This window comes from Hemiscyllium ocellatum, chromosome 3, assembly GCF_020745735.1.
Source record: "Hemiscyllium ocellatum isolate sHemOce1 chromosome 3, sHemOce1.pat.X.cur, whole genome shotgun sequence".
NCBI classification, from domain to species: domain Eukaryota; kingdom Metazoa; phylum Chordata; class Chondrichthyes; order Orectolobiformes; family Hemiscylliidae; genus Hemiscyllium; species Hemiscyllium ocellatum.
Window position 1 is genome coordinate 41,729,204 of NC_083403.1, and position 12,484 is coordinate 41,741,687.

General features: G+C 41.3%; 1 protein-coding gene across 1 annotated transcript in view; it reads left to right on the forward strand.

Moving 5' to 3' along the window:
- Window positions 1-481: 481 nt before the first annotated feature.
- ttk (ttk protein kinase) overlaps window positions 482-12,484 on the forward strand; it is a 52,654-nt gene continuing 40,651 nt past the window's right edge. The window contains exons 1-5 of the mRNA XM_060856805.1: window positions 482-543; window positions 4,949-5,077; window positions 5,434-5,659; window positions 11,394-11,500; window positions 11,598-11,747. Of these exons, the coding sequence (XP_060712788.1) occupies window positions 4,951-5,077; window positions 5,434-5,659; window positions 11,394-11,500; window positions 11,598-11,747 (610 nt within the window). The 5' untranslated portion in view covers window positions 482-543; window positions 4,949-4,950. The remainder of the gene's footprint in view (window positions 544-4,948; window positions 5,078-5,433; window positions 5,660-11,393; window positions 11,501-11,597; window positions 11,748-12,484) is intronic.

Genomic DNA, 12,484 nt, shown 5'->3' on the forward strand with positions numbered 1-12,484 from the left:
AATGCTGCAACAGAATTAGCGACCTGGAAGTAAAAACGGAAAAAAAGTAAATGATGAATCCTGAACAGACCTGCATACAAACCATTATACTACAGCGCGATCGACCAATTCAGGGGTGACCGTTTCTAAAGCGCGAACTTTGAAAACATGAGTCAGCTGCGACGCACGAGAACGGAACCATCGCGTTAACGAAGAGCCGACTCCTGGCGTGATTTCTGCGCTTGTTTGTCCCGACGCGTGCGTCCCTCGATTCGCAACCACGGCGTCCCAGGCAACGGCACAGGAGTCCCGCCCCATCCACGTTCACAACTGCCCAATCGGGCGGCCGGCCTGTTTAATTGACGGCAAGCAATAGCCGCAACCCCTCACTGCAAGCCTTCCTCGCTCGTGGGGGGAGGGAGAAAGGCAGCCAGCAACCAATCAGAATCTCCTCCCGTCCGTTCAGCCAATCCAGCCGCGGTTTGTTGGATGGTACGGGAATTTTGAATGTGGGTCGGTTGGTCGTGTCTGCGTTTGTTGTTAAAGCGGTGGCTTCTGAACTCGGTAAGTGTGGCCGCTAGTTGTGGATTATTTCGGGATGCAGATTTAACCGGTCGAATCCCACTTTCGAGATGGAGGCATGACATCGGACCGAGTGACCAAATAAAAATAATGGTGCATTTCTTTCCACTTTCTACCTTCTCGCCCCACCCCCTATCTGAGATGCTCCTGAAACACGCATCGCTTTGGTCAACCGGTTGTGTGTAATGTTGTTAAATATCCCGCGAACATCCTATTACTACAATAATGTATTCTGTAAAGATAACTTGTCACTTGAGAATGTTGCAGTCCCTTATCCAGACGATGCCCAGCCTCAGGGGAATGGGCGGAGGCTGCTGGTTTGTTTGGAATCAGGTGAGGTGATGAAACTTCCTGAAGTAACACCAAGCACATCATTTGATGACTCCGTTTTCTCCTGCATCGCCTCCTCTTCCCTGCCTCCGCGCCTCGTCCTCGGATCATGTACTTCCCTTCTTCCCCATTTAGAGCCTTAACCTTTTTTTGAGCTGAGTGCTCTGATCCATTAGACATGCCCTTAAGTTTTATGTTCTACATTTGTGGGTTTCATTCTATAAACCGTTCCTTAAGCTTAAAGGCTCGAAGACGTTTGATAAAGTGCCATGTCAAGGTTTATTGTGTAAAATTAGGATTCGTGATATATGTGTGTTTTTGGGGGGGTGGGGTAACATATTTGCACGAATCACGGATTGGTTGTTCAATCAGAAACAGAGTTCGATGTAAATAGGTTTTGTGTTGATAGGATGTGACGATCTCCTGTAGGGATCCGTGTTTGGTCTTAATTGTTAACAATATTTCATGATTAATGATGAAAAGACTGAATATGCACTTGCTAAATTTGCTGACAATACCGAGAAAGTGAGGACTGCAGATGCTGGAGATCAGAGCTGAAAAATGTATTGCTGGAAAAGTTCAGCAGGTCAGGCAGCATCCAAGGCACAGGAGAAACGATGTTTCGGGCATAAGCCCTTCTTCAGGAAATCCTTCTTCAGATTCCTGAAGAAGGGCTTATGCCCGAAACATCGATTCTCCTGCTCCTTGGATGCTACCTGACCTGCTGTACTTTTCCAGCAGTAAAAAATGAGGTCTGCAGATGCTGGAGATCACAGCTGCAAATGTGTTGCTGGTCAAAGCACAGCAGGTTAGGCAGCATCTCAGGAATAGAGAATTCGACGTTTCGAGCATAAGCCCTTCATCAGGAACTTTTCCAGCAACACATTTTCAGTGATAGGAAACCAAGTTGTATGTGATAAGAATTTGTTCACTTGGGCAGGACAAACAGAAAAGCAGTGTATTCAAAGAAGATTGTAGAACTTCGGAGATAGAGAAAGTTCTTTTTCTTGTTTTGCGAGCCATTTAAATATGTGTGTAGGTAGAGCATGTGATAGGGTATCAAATGCAAAGTTATTCACAAGAGAAACTGCCAGGCCTTTTCTAGCAATATCAGTGGAGAAAAATCAAAGTTAACCCTTCAGATCGGGCGACCCTCAACTTGGAAAGTATTGTACATTGCAAGGTGAAAGTAATCTAAGAAGTAGGTGTTTTGCTATAGTTGTGTAGAGTATGGATGAGGTCACATTTGGAATACAATACTGGGTACCGTTTTGGTTTCCTTTTTATTTATTTGAGAAATGGTGCAGTTTGAAGGTTCATATGACTGTTACTTTGCAGGGGCATAATCTTATTCGTTATGGCAGTTAGTGAAATCTAAGCAAAAAGTAAAGCTCGGTAATTCTAGAATTAAAAGTCTAATATTGATTGTGAGATCATTTAGTAGTTGTAAAGGTCCAGCTAATGTTTACTGATCTTTTTTAGAGAAGGACAAGTGCCATCCTTACCTGGTCTGGCCTACATGTGACTCCAGACCTTCAGCAATATGGTTGACTTGTAACTACTCTCTGAAATGGCCAAGCAAGCCATTCCATTATATGAGCTGCTCCAAGGTTTCCAAAAATGGAGTGAACTGGCACACCACTATTGATTTAGGCACCAGAAATGACAGCAGCACTCAATCCTGTTGACTTTGCAGATTTTCTCCTACCAATGCATGGGAGCTGTCTGGTAGAGTAGTCAAATCATAGCTTAACATAGTCATTTCTGACACACCACAGATGACACCATCCCTATTCTTGTCCCACTGGCAAGACAGACCTAGCAGAAGTGGTGGTACACAGGTATACAATCCTGTGGAGATTTCAGTTGTTGCTAAACCTCTCAAAATCAATTGTCCTCATATCAAATATGGACAATGAAATCTCTTGCTGAGTATTTCACCAATTCCTCCCAAGCTACTCACCATCCTGACTTGACCTTGATCAGATTAGGTGAACTTTTTTTTAATAGTGGAGCAGGCTGGAGGCACCTGCTCTTGATTCATGTATTTATTTGTATATTTGTCCTTCTCTAACTCTAGTTGATTAAACCCTGGTTGATTTGCTTGGGATTTTTCTGACTTTTTGCTGTTTCATTGCTATTTAATTTATATTCCTTCTTTGGTTTCTGATCTGTGAAGTTATATATAATTCACTTTGCAGATCTTTCATTTTTACATGTTCCACTTCTTGACTTATTTCTTTCAAACAATGGATTTTTTGATGTTTGTAACAAATCATCTTATAAACCCAAAGTTTCCCATATCTGTCTTGTTTCTGCTTTCGGTGTTGCATTTCTTGCGGCTTATCCAGCAATTGCACTTTTTTTCTACTTTGCGCAGTGGAGCTTCTGAAACCTCATCCTTTTTCCTTCGGCTGAGGTATTTATTTCCTAATGCCATCTCCTCAGGCTTGAGTATTCAAATCAATGTCTAACAACGTATTTCACTAATCACTAATATATGCAAATATAATCCTTTCTTTTAAGCAAGGTGAGAGAGAAATGGAAGAACAACAGACCTATCTGCCTGCCATCAGTAATAGGGAAAATGCAGAAATATGTCATAACTTATGTGACATCTGGACACTTTGACTCTGCCCGATCCTACTGTTACTTTCCCTGTGAATTTATGAAAAGAAAATCATGTTTGACAAATCTGCTGGAATTTTTTGAGGCTGCAGCTGGCAGAATAGATAAGCTGGAATCAGTGGCTGTAGTTTGTTTCAATTGGCAGTAGCCTTTCAACAAGGTCCCACACAGGTTAGTGATCAAAATTGGAAGTAAAGGGTTGAGCTGAAAATGTGTTGCTGGTTAAAGCACAGCAGGTTAGGCAGCATCCAAGGAACAGGAAATTCGACGTTTCGGGCCAGAGCCCTTCATCAGGAATCATCCTCGGATTAATGAGTTCAACATGCGACGAGATATTGAACAATTCTTCCGCCGCCTTCGCCTCCATGCCTACTTTTTACAACCAAGACTCCCGCCCACCCCCTGACGACCCCTTCTCCTGCCTCCAACACACCCCATCCACCTGGACACCCCGTGCTGACCTCTTACCTGCCCTCAATCTATTTATAGCCAACCGCCGCTGCGACATTAACCGACTCAACCTGTCCACCCCTCTCACCCACTCCAACCTCTCGCCCTCAGAACGTGCAGCCCTCCATTCCCTCCACTCCAACCCCAACCTCACCATCAAACCGGCAAACAAGGGAGGCGCGGTAGTAGTTTGGCGCACCGACCTTTATACGGCTGAGGCCAAACGCCAGCTCGCGGATGCCTCCTCCTCGACCATGACCCCACCTCCCACCACCAAACCATTATCTCCCAGACCATCCATAACCTCATCACCTCAGGGGATCTCCCATCCACCGCCTCCAACCTCATAGTCCCACAACCCCGCACCGCCCGTTTCTACCTCCTGCCCAAAATCCACAAACCTGACTGCCCCGGTCGACCCATTGTCTCAGCCTGCTCCTGCCCCACCGAACTCATCTCCGCGCTGTGAACTACTCTTAAGTAAAGGGTTGAGAGCAAGTTCTGTTCTCAAGTTTGTTTACAAATTGATTTGTATGCAAGTTGGAACAGCATGCAGCATGATACAAAATACCCGTTTGTAAATACTGGAAACTTTGCAAGTTGCATCTTTAAAATTACACCCCTAAATAGGATTACATTTGCAGGTATGAGTGTTCGTAAGTTGGATGCTCGTGAAATTCTCGATGGGATGGATTCAGTCAGGATGTTTTCCCTGGCTGTAGAGAGGTCTGGAACCACGGGACAAATCTGAATAAGAAGCAGACCATTTTGGGCTTCACTCAAAGGGTCATAAATCTTAGAATTCTCTACTCCAGAATGCTGTAGAAATTCAATCTGAGGCTTTATTCCAGTCAGAAATTAAATATATTTCTATGATGTGGTCTGTCTAAAAAATAAGTTAATGGGATGTTATGTTTTTAAAGTATTGGTGAACTTCTAAGTACAGTACTTTTGTGTTTCTCACCTGTTTTGTTTGCAGTGATGGAGGAGAATATGAATGAGTCAAGGATGCGATTGGCTCGCCTTACAAACCGTTTAGCATACCTTCGAACAAAACAGGAGGAAGCAAACAAAACTGAAGAGCTGAAATGTAACTCTGATGTTACAGGTATGGCGTAGTACATTTTTCAATTTTTTGAATTAGTTTATATCCTTAACCCGAAAAGTCTTGAAATGCTAATTGAAATTAATTACTACTCCTGTTTTATTATAGATGTTTTAGGTTCTGAAAACTAAGCCTGGTAAGGTTTGAGGAACTTCCAAAAATAAGAGGCAGTTTTGGAAGTGAATCAAAAACTTTTTCTTCATAGTAAAGAGGATGCTTATTTAGGGTGCAAAAAGTATAAGTAGCTTAAAATACCGAATTGACCAAAACATTTTTGCTAGTGTGATTATATCCTCTTTCCCCATATTTTAATGTTTGCCAGGAATGCTTATCTTACACTTATTCTACTTTTACAATAGATCACACTGCTACAATCAGACAAATTATGGCTGATGGAAACTATCCAGAAGACTGGTTTGTCTACCTTCAAAAAGTGGAAAACTTGGGTGATCCTCAAACTAATGAAACCCTATTGAACAGGCTTATAGACCTCTACAATGACACAGTTGCTGCCCTATCGGTTGAGAAGCATTATGCAAATGAATGCTATGCTCGTATCTTGACACGTTTTGCAGAACTTAAAGTGTACGTATCTTTTTTTCCTCTTGTTTTACAATAAAAGTATTTGGGTGCAAGTATTTGAGTTTTCTTTGCTACAGAATGCAATTTCTAATATGAACAATTCAAGTTTGTCCTTTTGAAGAAACATTTCTGGCAAAGAGAGTAATCCATACACAGAATGATAAAATTGTTTGTTCTTTAATTTGAATTCAGAGGTTGAGAGCACTTACATGACATGTTGACTTGTTTTTCATCTAAAGTTTTAGAGTTAAGTTATAGTTGTATACTAAGGTGTTACATGCCTTCTGTTCAGTGATGCAGGATGTAGTTGCTACTTATGGGGCTGTGGTATAACCTAACATTGTTGAGTGATGCAAGTTACCTTCTGATTTAAATCTGTTAATCACTGGATTCAATATCGCAATCTAGAAACGGAAATAATCTATAAATGACAGTAAACCTTTATGTCTGCCAGCTACTGGTTGTATATGGCACATAAATGACAAATCATGGCAATTGACATTTAGTTTAACCGAATGCATGATTTCATCAGAGAATTAAATGCCAAAGTTATAACATTTTGACATTTGTGTAGTGATCCTTCAGGAAAGGATACACTTTGTATATATTTTGATATCCCAAAGGTAATGGAGGGGCAAGAGTGGACATTACCACTTCTCCAGCCTCAACTTCCAGTGGTCCAATGAGGAACAGAGAAATGGTGGAGGAGCTAAATAGGTACTGTGTATCATTTTTCGTAGCGGAATACACCAACAGCATACTAAAACCTCCGGGGGCAGAAGTGAGAGTAGTGCTCCAGTAGATCCAGTGGACATGATATATTTGATTTCCAGAAGACCTCTGACAAGGTGCTGCACATAAGAGCCTATGATGTTAGGGACAAGGTAGAATATTGACTGACTGGCAGAAGGCAGAAAGTGGGGATAAAGGGGTCTTTTTCAGGATGGCAGTGGAATTCCATAGGGGTCAGTGTTGGGATCACACCTTTTCATATTTTATGCTAACGATCTGAATGTAGGAACTGAGGGCATTGTTGCCAATATTGCAGATGACACAAAGATAAGTGGAGTGACAAGTAGCGTTGAGTTAGCAGGAAGGCTGTAGAAAGGCTTGGACAGGCTAGGAGAAGGGCTATGTGGGAAAATGTGAGATTATGCACTTTGGTAGAAAGAATAGAGGTGTAGACTATTTTCTAAATGGGAAAGGCTTCAGAAATCTGGAGCATAAAGAGACTTAGGAGTCCCAGTTCAGGATTCCCTTGAGGTTTGATGGAGGTTCATTTGAAGGAAATTGGAGGGAAAGTTAGAACAAGGGAACTCAAGAAAGACAACTGTATCAATGAGGCAGAAAGGGATCATGCTGTAAGGTTGAGTGAAATAGGAGTTGATGGGAAGGGTGAGGGCAGTAACAAATTAAAAATACGATACATGAATGCACGAAGCATTAGAAATAAGATGGATGAGCTTGAGGCTCTTTTGGAAATTGGCAGGTACGATATTGTGGGGATAACTGAGACGTGGCTTCAAGTGGACAGTGCCTGGGAAATGAATATTCAAGGCTACACGTGCTATCGTAAGGACAGGCTGACGGGCAGAGGGAGTGGGGTGGCCATGTTGGTAAGGGATGATATTCAGTCCCTTGCGCGGGGGGACCTAGAATCAGGGGATGTAGACTCAGTGTGGATAGAGCTGAGAAATACGAAGGGTAAAAAGACCCTCTTGGGAGTCATCTACAGGCCCCCAAACAGTAATCTGGATGTATGTTAAATCAGGAACTGAAATTGGCCTGTCGCAAAGATGTTACTACAGTTGTTATGGGGGATTTCAACATGCAGGTAGACTCGGAGAATCAGGATGGTATTGTACGTCAAGAAAGAGACTTTGTGGAGTGCCTCAAGAGATGGACTCTTAGAATAGCTGGTGCTGGAGCCGACCAGGGAGAAGGCAATTCTGGATCTGGTATTGTGCAACGAGCCAGAATTGGTCAGGGACCTCAAAGTGAAGGAGCCATTGGGAAGTAGTGACCATAATACAATAAGCTTCAATCTGCAATTTGAGAGGGAGAGGGTACAATCGGAAGTGGCAATTTTTCAGTTGAATAAAGGGAACTATGGAGCTATGAGGGAGGAGCTGGCCAAAGTTCAATGGTGCAATACCTTAGCAGGGATAACAGTGGAGGAACAGTGTATAATGCAGAAGTTGCAGAATCAGTTCATTCCAAAAAGGAAGAAAGATCCTAGGAGGAGGCATGGGTGGCTGTGACTGACGAGGGAAGTTAAGAAACATATAAAGTTAAAAGAAGAAAGGTATAACCTAGCAAAGATAAGTGGGAAAACGGAGGACTGGGAAGCTTTTAAAGAACAACAGAGGATTACTAAGAAGGAAATACGCAGAGAAAAAATGAGGTACGAAGGTAAACTGGCCAATAATATAAAGGAGGACAGTAAAAGTTTTTTTAGGTATGTGGAAGGCAAAAAAATGGTTAAGACTAAAATTGGGCCCTTGAAGACAGAAACAGGGGAATATATTATGGGGAACAAAGAAATGGCAGAAGAATTGAATTGGTACTTCAGATCTGTGTTCACTGGGGAAGACACAAGCAATCTCCCAGAGGTAACAGTGGCTGAAGGACCTGAACTGAAGGGAATTTATATTTGCCAGGAATTGGTGTTGGAGAGACTGTTTAGGTCTGAAGGTTGATAAGTCCCCGGGGCCTGATGGTCTACATCCCAGGGTACTGAAGGAGGTGGCTTGAGAAATCGTGGATGCGTTGGTGATTATTTTCCAGAGTTTGATAGATTCGGGATCAGTTCCTGCGGATTGGAGGGTGGCCAATGTTATACCACTTTTTAAGAAAGGTGGGAGAGAGAAAGCAGGAAATTATAGACCAGTTAGTCTGACCTCAGTGGTGGGAAAGATGCTGGAGTCTATTATAAAGGATGAAATTACGACACATCTGGATAGTAGTAACAGGAATAGGTCAGAGTCAGCATGGATTTATGAAGGGGAGATCATGCTTGACTAATCTTCTGGAATTCTTTGAGGATGTAACTCTGAAGATGGACGAGGGAGATCCAGTAGATGTAATGTACCTGGATTTTCAGAAAGCTTTTGATAAAGTTCCACATAGGAGGTTAGTGAGCAAAATTAGGGCGCATGGTATTGGGGGCAAAGTACTAGATTGAAAGTTGGTTGGCTGATAGGAAACAGAGTAGTGATAAAGGGCTCCATTTCAGAATGGCAGGCAGTGACCAGTGGGGTACCGCAGGGATCAGTACTGGGACCACAGTCTTTTACAATATATGTTAATGAAATAGAAGATGGTATTAGTAAAAACATTAGCAAATTTGTTGATGATACTAAGCTGGGTGGTAGGGTGAAATGTGATGAGGATGTTAGGAGATTACAGGGTAACCTGGACAAGTTAGGTAAGTGGTCAGATGCATGGCAGATGCAGTTTAATGTGGATAAATGTATGGTTATCCATTTTGGTGGCAAGAATAGGAAGGCAGATTACTACCTAAATGGAATCAATTTAGGTAAAGGGGCAGTACAAAGAGATCTGGGTGTTCTTGTACACCAGTCAATGAAGGTAAGCATGCAGGTACAGCAGGTAGTGAAGAAGACTAATAGCATGCTGGCCTTCATAACAAGAGGAATTGAGTATAGAAGCAAAGAGGTTCTTCTGCAGCTGTACAGGGCCCTGGTGAGACCGCACCTGGAGTACTGTGTGCAGTTCTGGTCTCCAAATTTGAGGAAAGACATTCTGGCTATTGAGGGAGTGCAGTGTAGGTTCACGAGGTCATTTCCTGAAATGGCGGGATTACCTTAGTGAAAGATTGGAGCGACTGGGCTTGTATACCCTTGAGTTTAGAAGACTGAGAGGGGATATGATTGAGACATATAAGATTATTAAAGGATTGGATGATCTGGAGGCAGGAAACATGTTTCCGCTGATGGGTGAGTGCCTAACCAGAGGACACAGCTTAAAAATACGGGGTAGACCGTTTAGGACAGAGACAAGGAGAAATCTCTTCACCCGGAGAGTGGTGGCTGTGTGGAATGCTCTGCCCCAGAGGGCAATGGAGGCCCAGTCTCTGAATTCATTTAAGAAAGAGTTGGATAGACCTCTCGAGGATTGTGGAATCAAGGAGATAAAGCAGGAACAGGACATTGATTAAGGATGATCAGCCATGATATTTTGAATGGTGATGCAGGCTTGAGGGGCAGAATGGCCTACTCCTGCACCTATTGTCTATTGGCAGTTAGGAAGGCAAATGCAATGTTAGCATTATTTCAAGAGGACTAGAATACTAGAACAGCTGTACCGCGAAGGCTGTAAAGACTCTAGTTGGACTGCATTTGGAATATTGTGAGCTGTTTTGGGCCCTGTATTTAAGGAAGGACATACTGGCACATGAAAGGCTTCAGAGAATGTTTACAAGAATTATCTCAAAGATGTAGGACTTATTATGAGGTTAAAACTGCGTCTGTACTGTATGGAGATCTTATTGAAACCTACAGGATCTGTGAGGCCTAGATAGAGTAGATATAGAGAAAATGGTTTCACTAGTAGGTCAGACTAGGATTAGTAAAGGGATGACCCTTTAGAACTGATTGAGGAATTTCTTCAGCCAGCGGGTAGTAACTTGTGGAACTCATTGTTACAAAAGATGGTTAAGGCCAAATCATTGAGTATACTTAAGATTGAGATAGATAGATAGATTCTTAATTAGTAAGGGGATCAACAGTTATGGGGCAAAGGGATGAGAAATGGGGTTGAGAAACATATTAGCAACAATCGAATTGCAGAACAGATTAGATGGGCGAAATGACCTAATTCTACTCCTATAAGTTGTGGTGTTATGGTGTATCTTAGATTTGTAGATGGTTTCAAAAAGCTATTTTTGCTAGTTAACTTGGAATATTCGATGTCACTTTTTTTAAATATAAAAATGAACAGTTAATGATTTCCTGACTAAGGGATGCTGAATTATCTTGACCTGCCTTTTTTTACATTAGCGATATCATGCTCAATTGTGTGATTTATAACTGCTGAACAATTGTATCCAATGGTACAGTGCAGTGATAGCTACATTAATAAGAAAATTTAAAATAATCAAAGTTAAAAATCGCACAACACCAGGTTATAGTCCAACAGGTTTAATTGGAAGCATACTAGCTTTCGGAGCACTGCTCCTTCACCAGGTGGTTGTGACCCAATGAAGGACCACCTGATGAAGGTGCAGTGCTCCGAAAGCTAGTGCTTCCAATTAAACCTGTTGGACTATAACCTGGTGTTGTGTGATTTTTGACTTTGTGCACCCCAGTCCAACACTGGCATCTCCAAATCATCAAATAATCAAGTTTGTAAAATGAGTCATACTTGTCAGAAGCACCATACATTCATGTACCAGAGCCACTTTTCTGTAAAAGAAACAAAGGAATACTTTCCACTCTTCTGATTTGAACTACTAGGATTTTGGGGAGCTGAGCGTTTTTCTTTACTTTCTCCATGGCAGTATCTCAGCCAATCAGCTGAATTGCCAACCAGTTGGTAGAAGTTTTGCAATTGTTTAAATTGTTGTCATTTGAAATTGTGTTTCTTGTGTTTGACCCACATGAATGCAAGTTAAAAAAACCTTTGGCACCATATCACCTTGCCACAATATTCAAACTCCTTATGTTGATATCTTTAAGAAGGCTACAATGTGATTCTAATGACTTGTCATCCTCAGTTTTGTAGATGCAGATGAAGCACAGGAGCAATTCAACTTGGCTAGAGTGAACTGCAAGAGATTTGCCTTTGTACACATAGCATGTGCACAATTTGAGCTTAATCGAGGTTTGTATAACGTGTATTCCAATTTTATTATTGAAATCCTTTAATACAGTGCTGTTCTATATTTGTGGAAAATAAGTATGTTGTTAACTTTGAACAGGATCTGTAAGGAAATGCAGAAACATTCTTCAGAAAGCACTGGATATCAAAGCAAAGCCCATTGAGCTCTTGGAAGTTGCTTTTCAAAATTTAAATCAGGGAAATAAGCAGCTCTTATTACCTGAAGCTGGAGATCAAGAAAATCTACCTGGTGAGTAAGTACTTAGAAATGGCTGTTTAGGGAGGAGGAATTTGGGAGAGGGAAAGTTTTTTTTTAAAAAAAGAAAAGGAACTGAGATATAGTGTAATATAAATAGCTTCTAATTTATATTAAATGTTAAACTACATTTTATGGGAGATAAATCGGAAGTGTTCTGAGCAATGTTTTTTGTATAATTATCCACAATTACTTACTAGTAAAAATATTTCATTGCTGTTCAATTCAAATCTATAAACACTCTAATTCTAGAATTTTACAAACCTGAGGACAAAATGCCATAGTTATGTAGTTCACAATATCATCTGAAGCTAATAGTACGTGAGCTTGGAAACCATGGAGAAAGAAAGAACTTATAAGACATTGCTTTAGGTTAAAGTGGAAAAACAAAATGTATTTGCATTGACCTTTGTGTATACATATGTGTGTGTGTCTTTTGATGAAATGGGAACTCGTTGCCTTAAGATTCTTTGATCTTAAACATACCAGGAATTTCAAGCTTGTACCAGTAAGAGTTACTATGCGATGTTGATTGTCATAAATACCCATTTGATTCTCTATCCTTTAGAGAGAAATTTGTCACCCTAACCTAGTCCAGTTTAGACTGACAGCACCATGGTTGACTTTTAATTATCTTCAGTTCTGACAATAAATTCCACATCCCATTGTAAGAATTCATGCAGTTGTAGGCTAGAAGATTAATTTGTTCTTTAAACTTCTGCATATTGCAT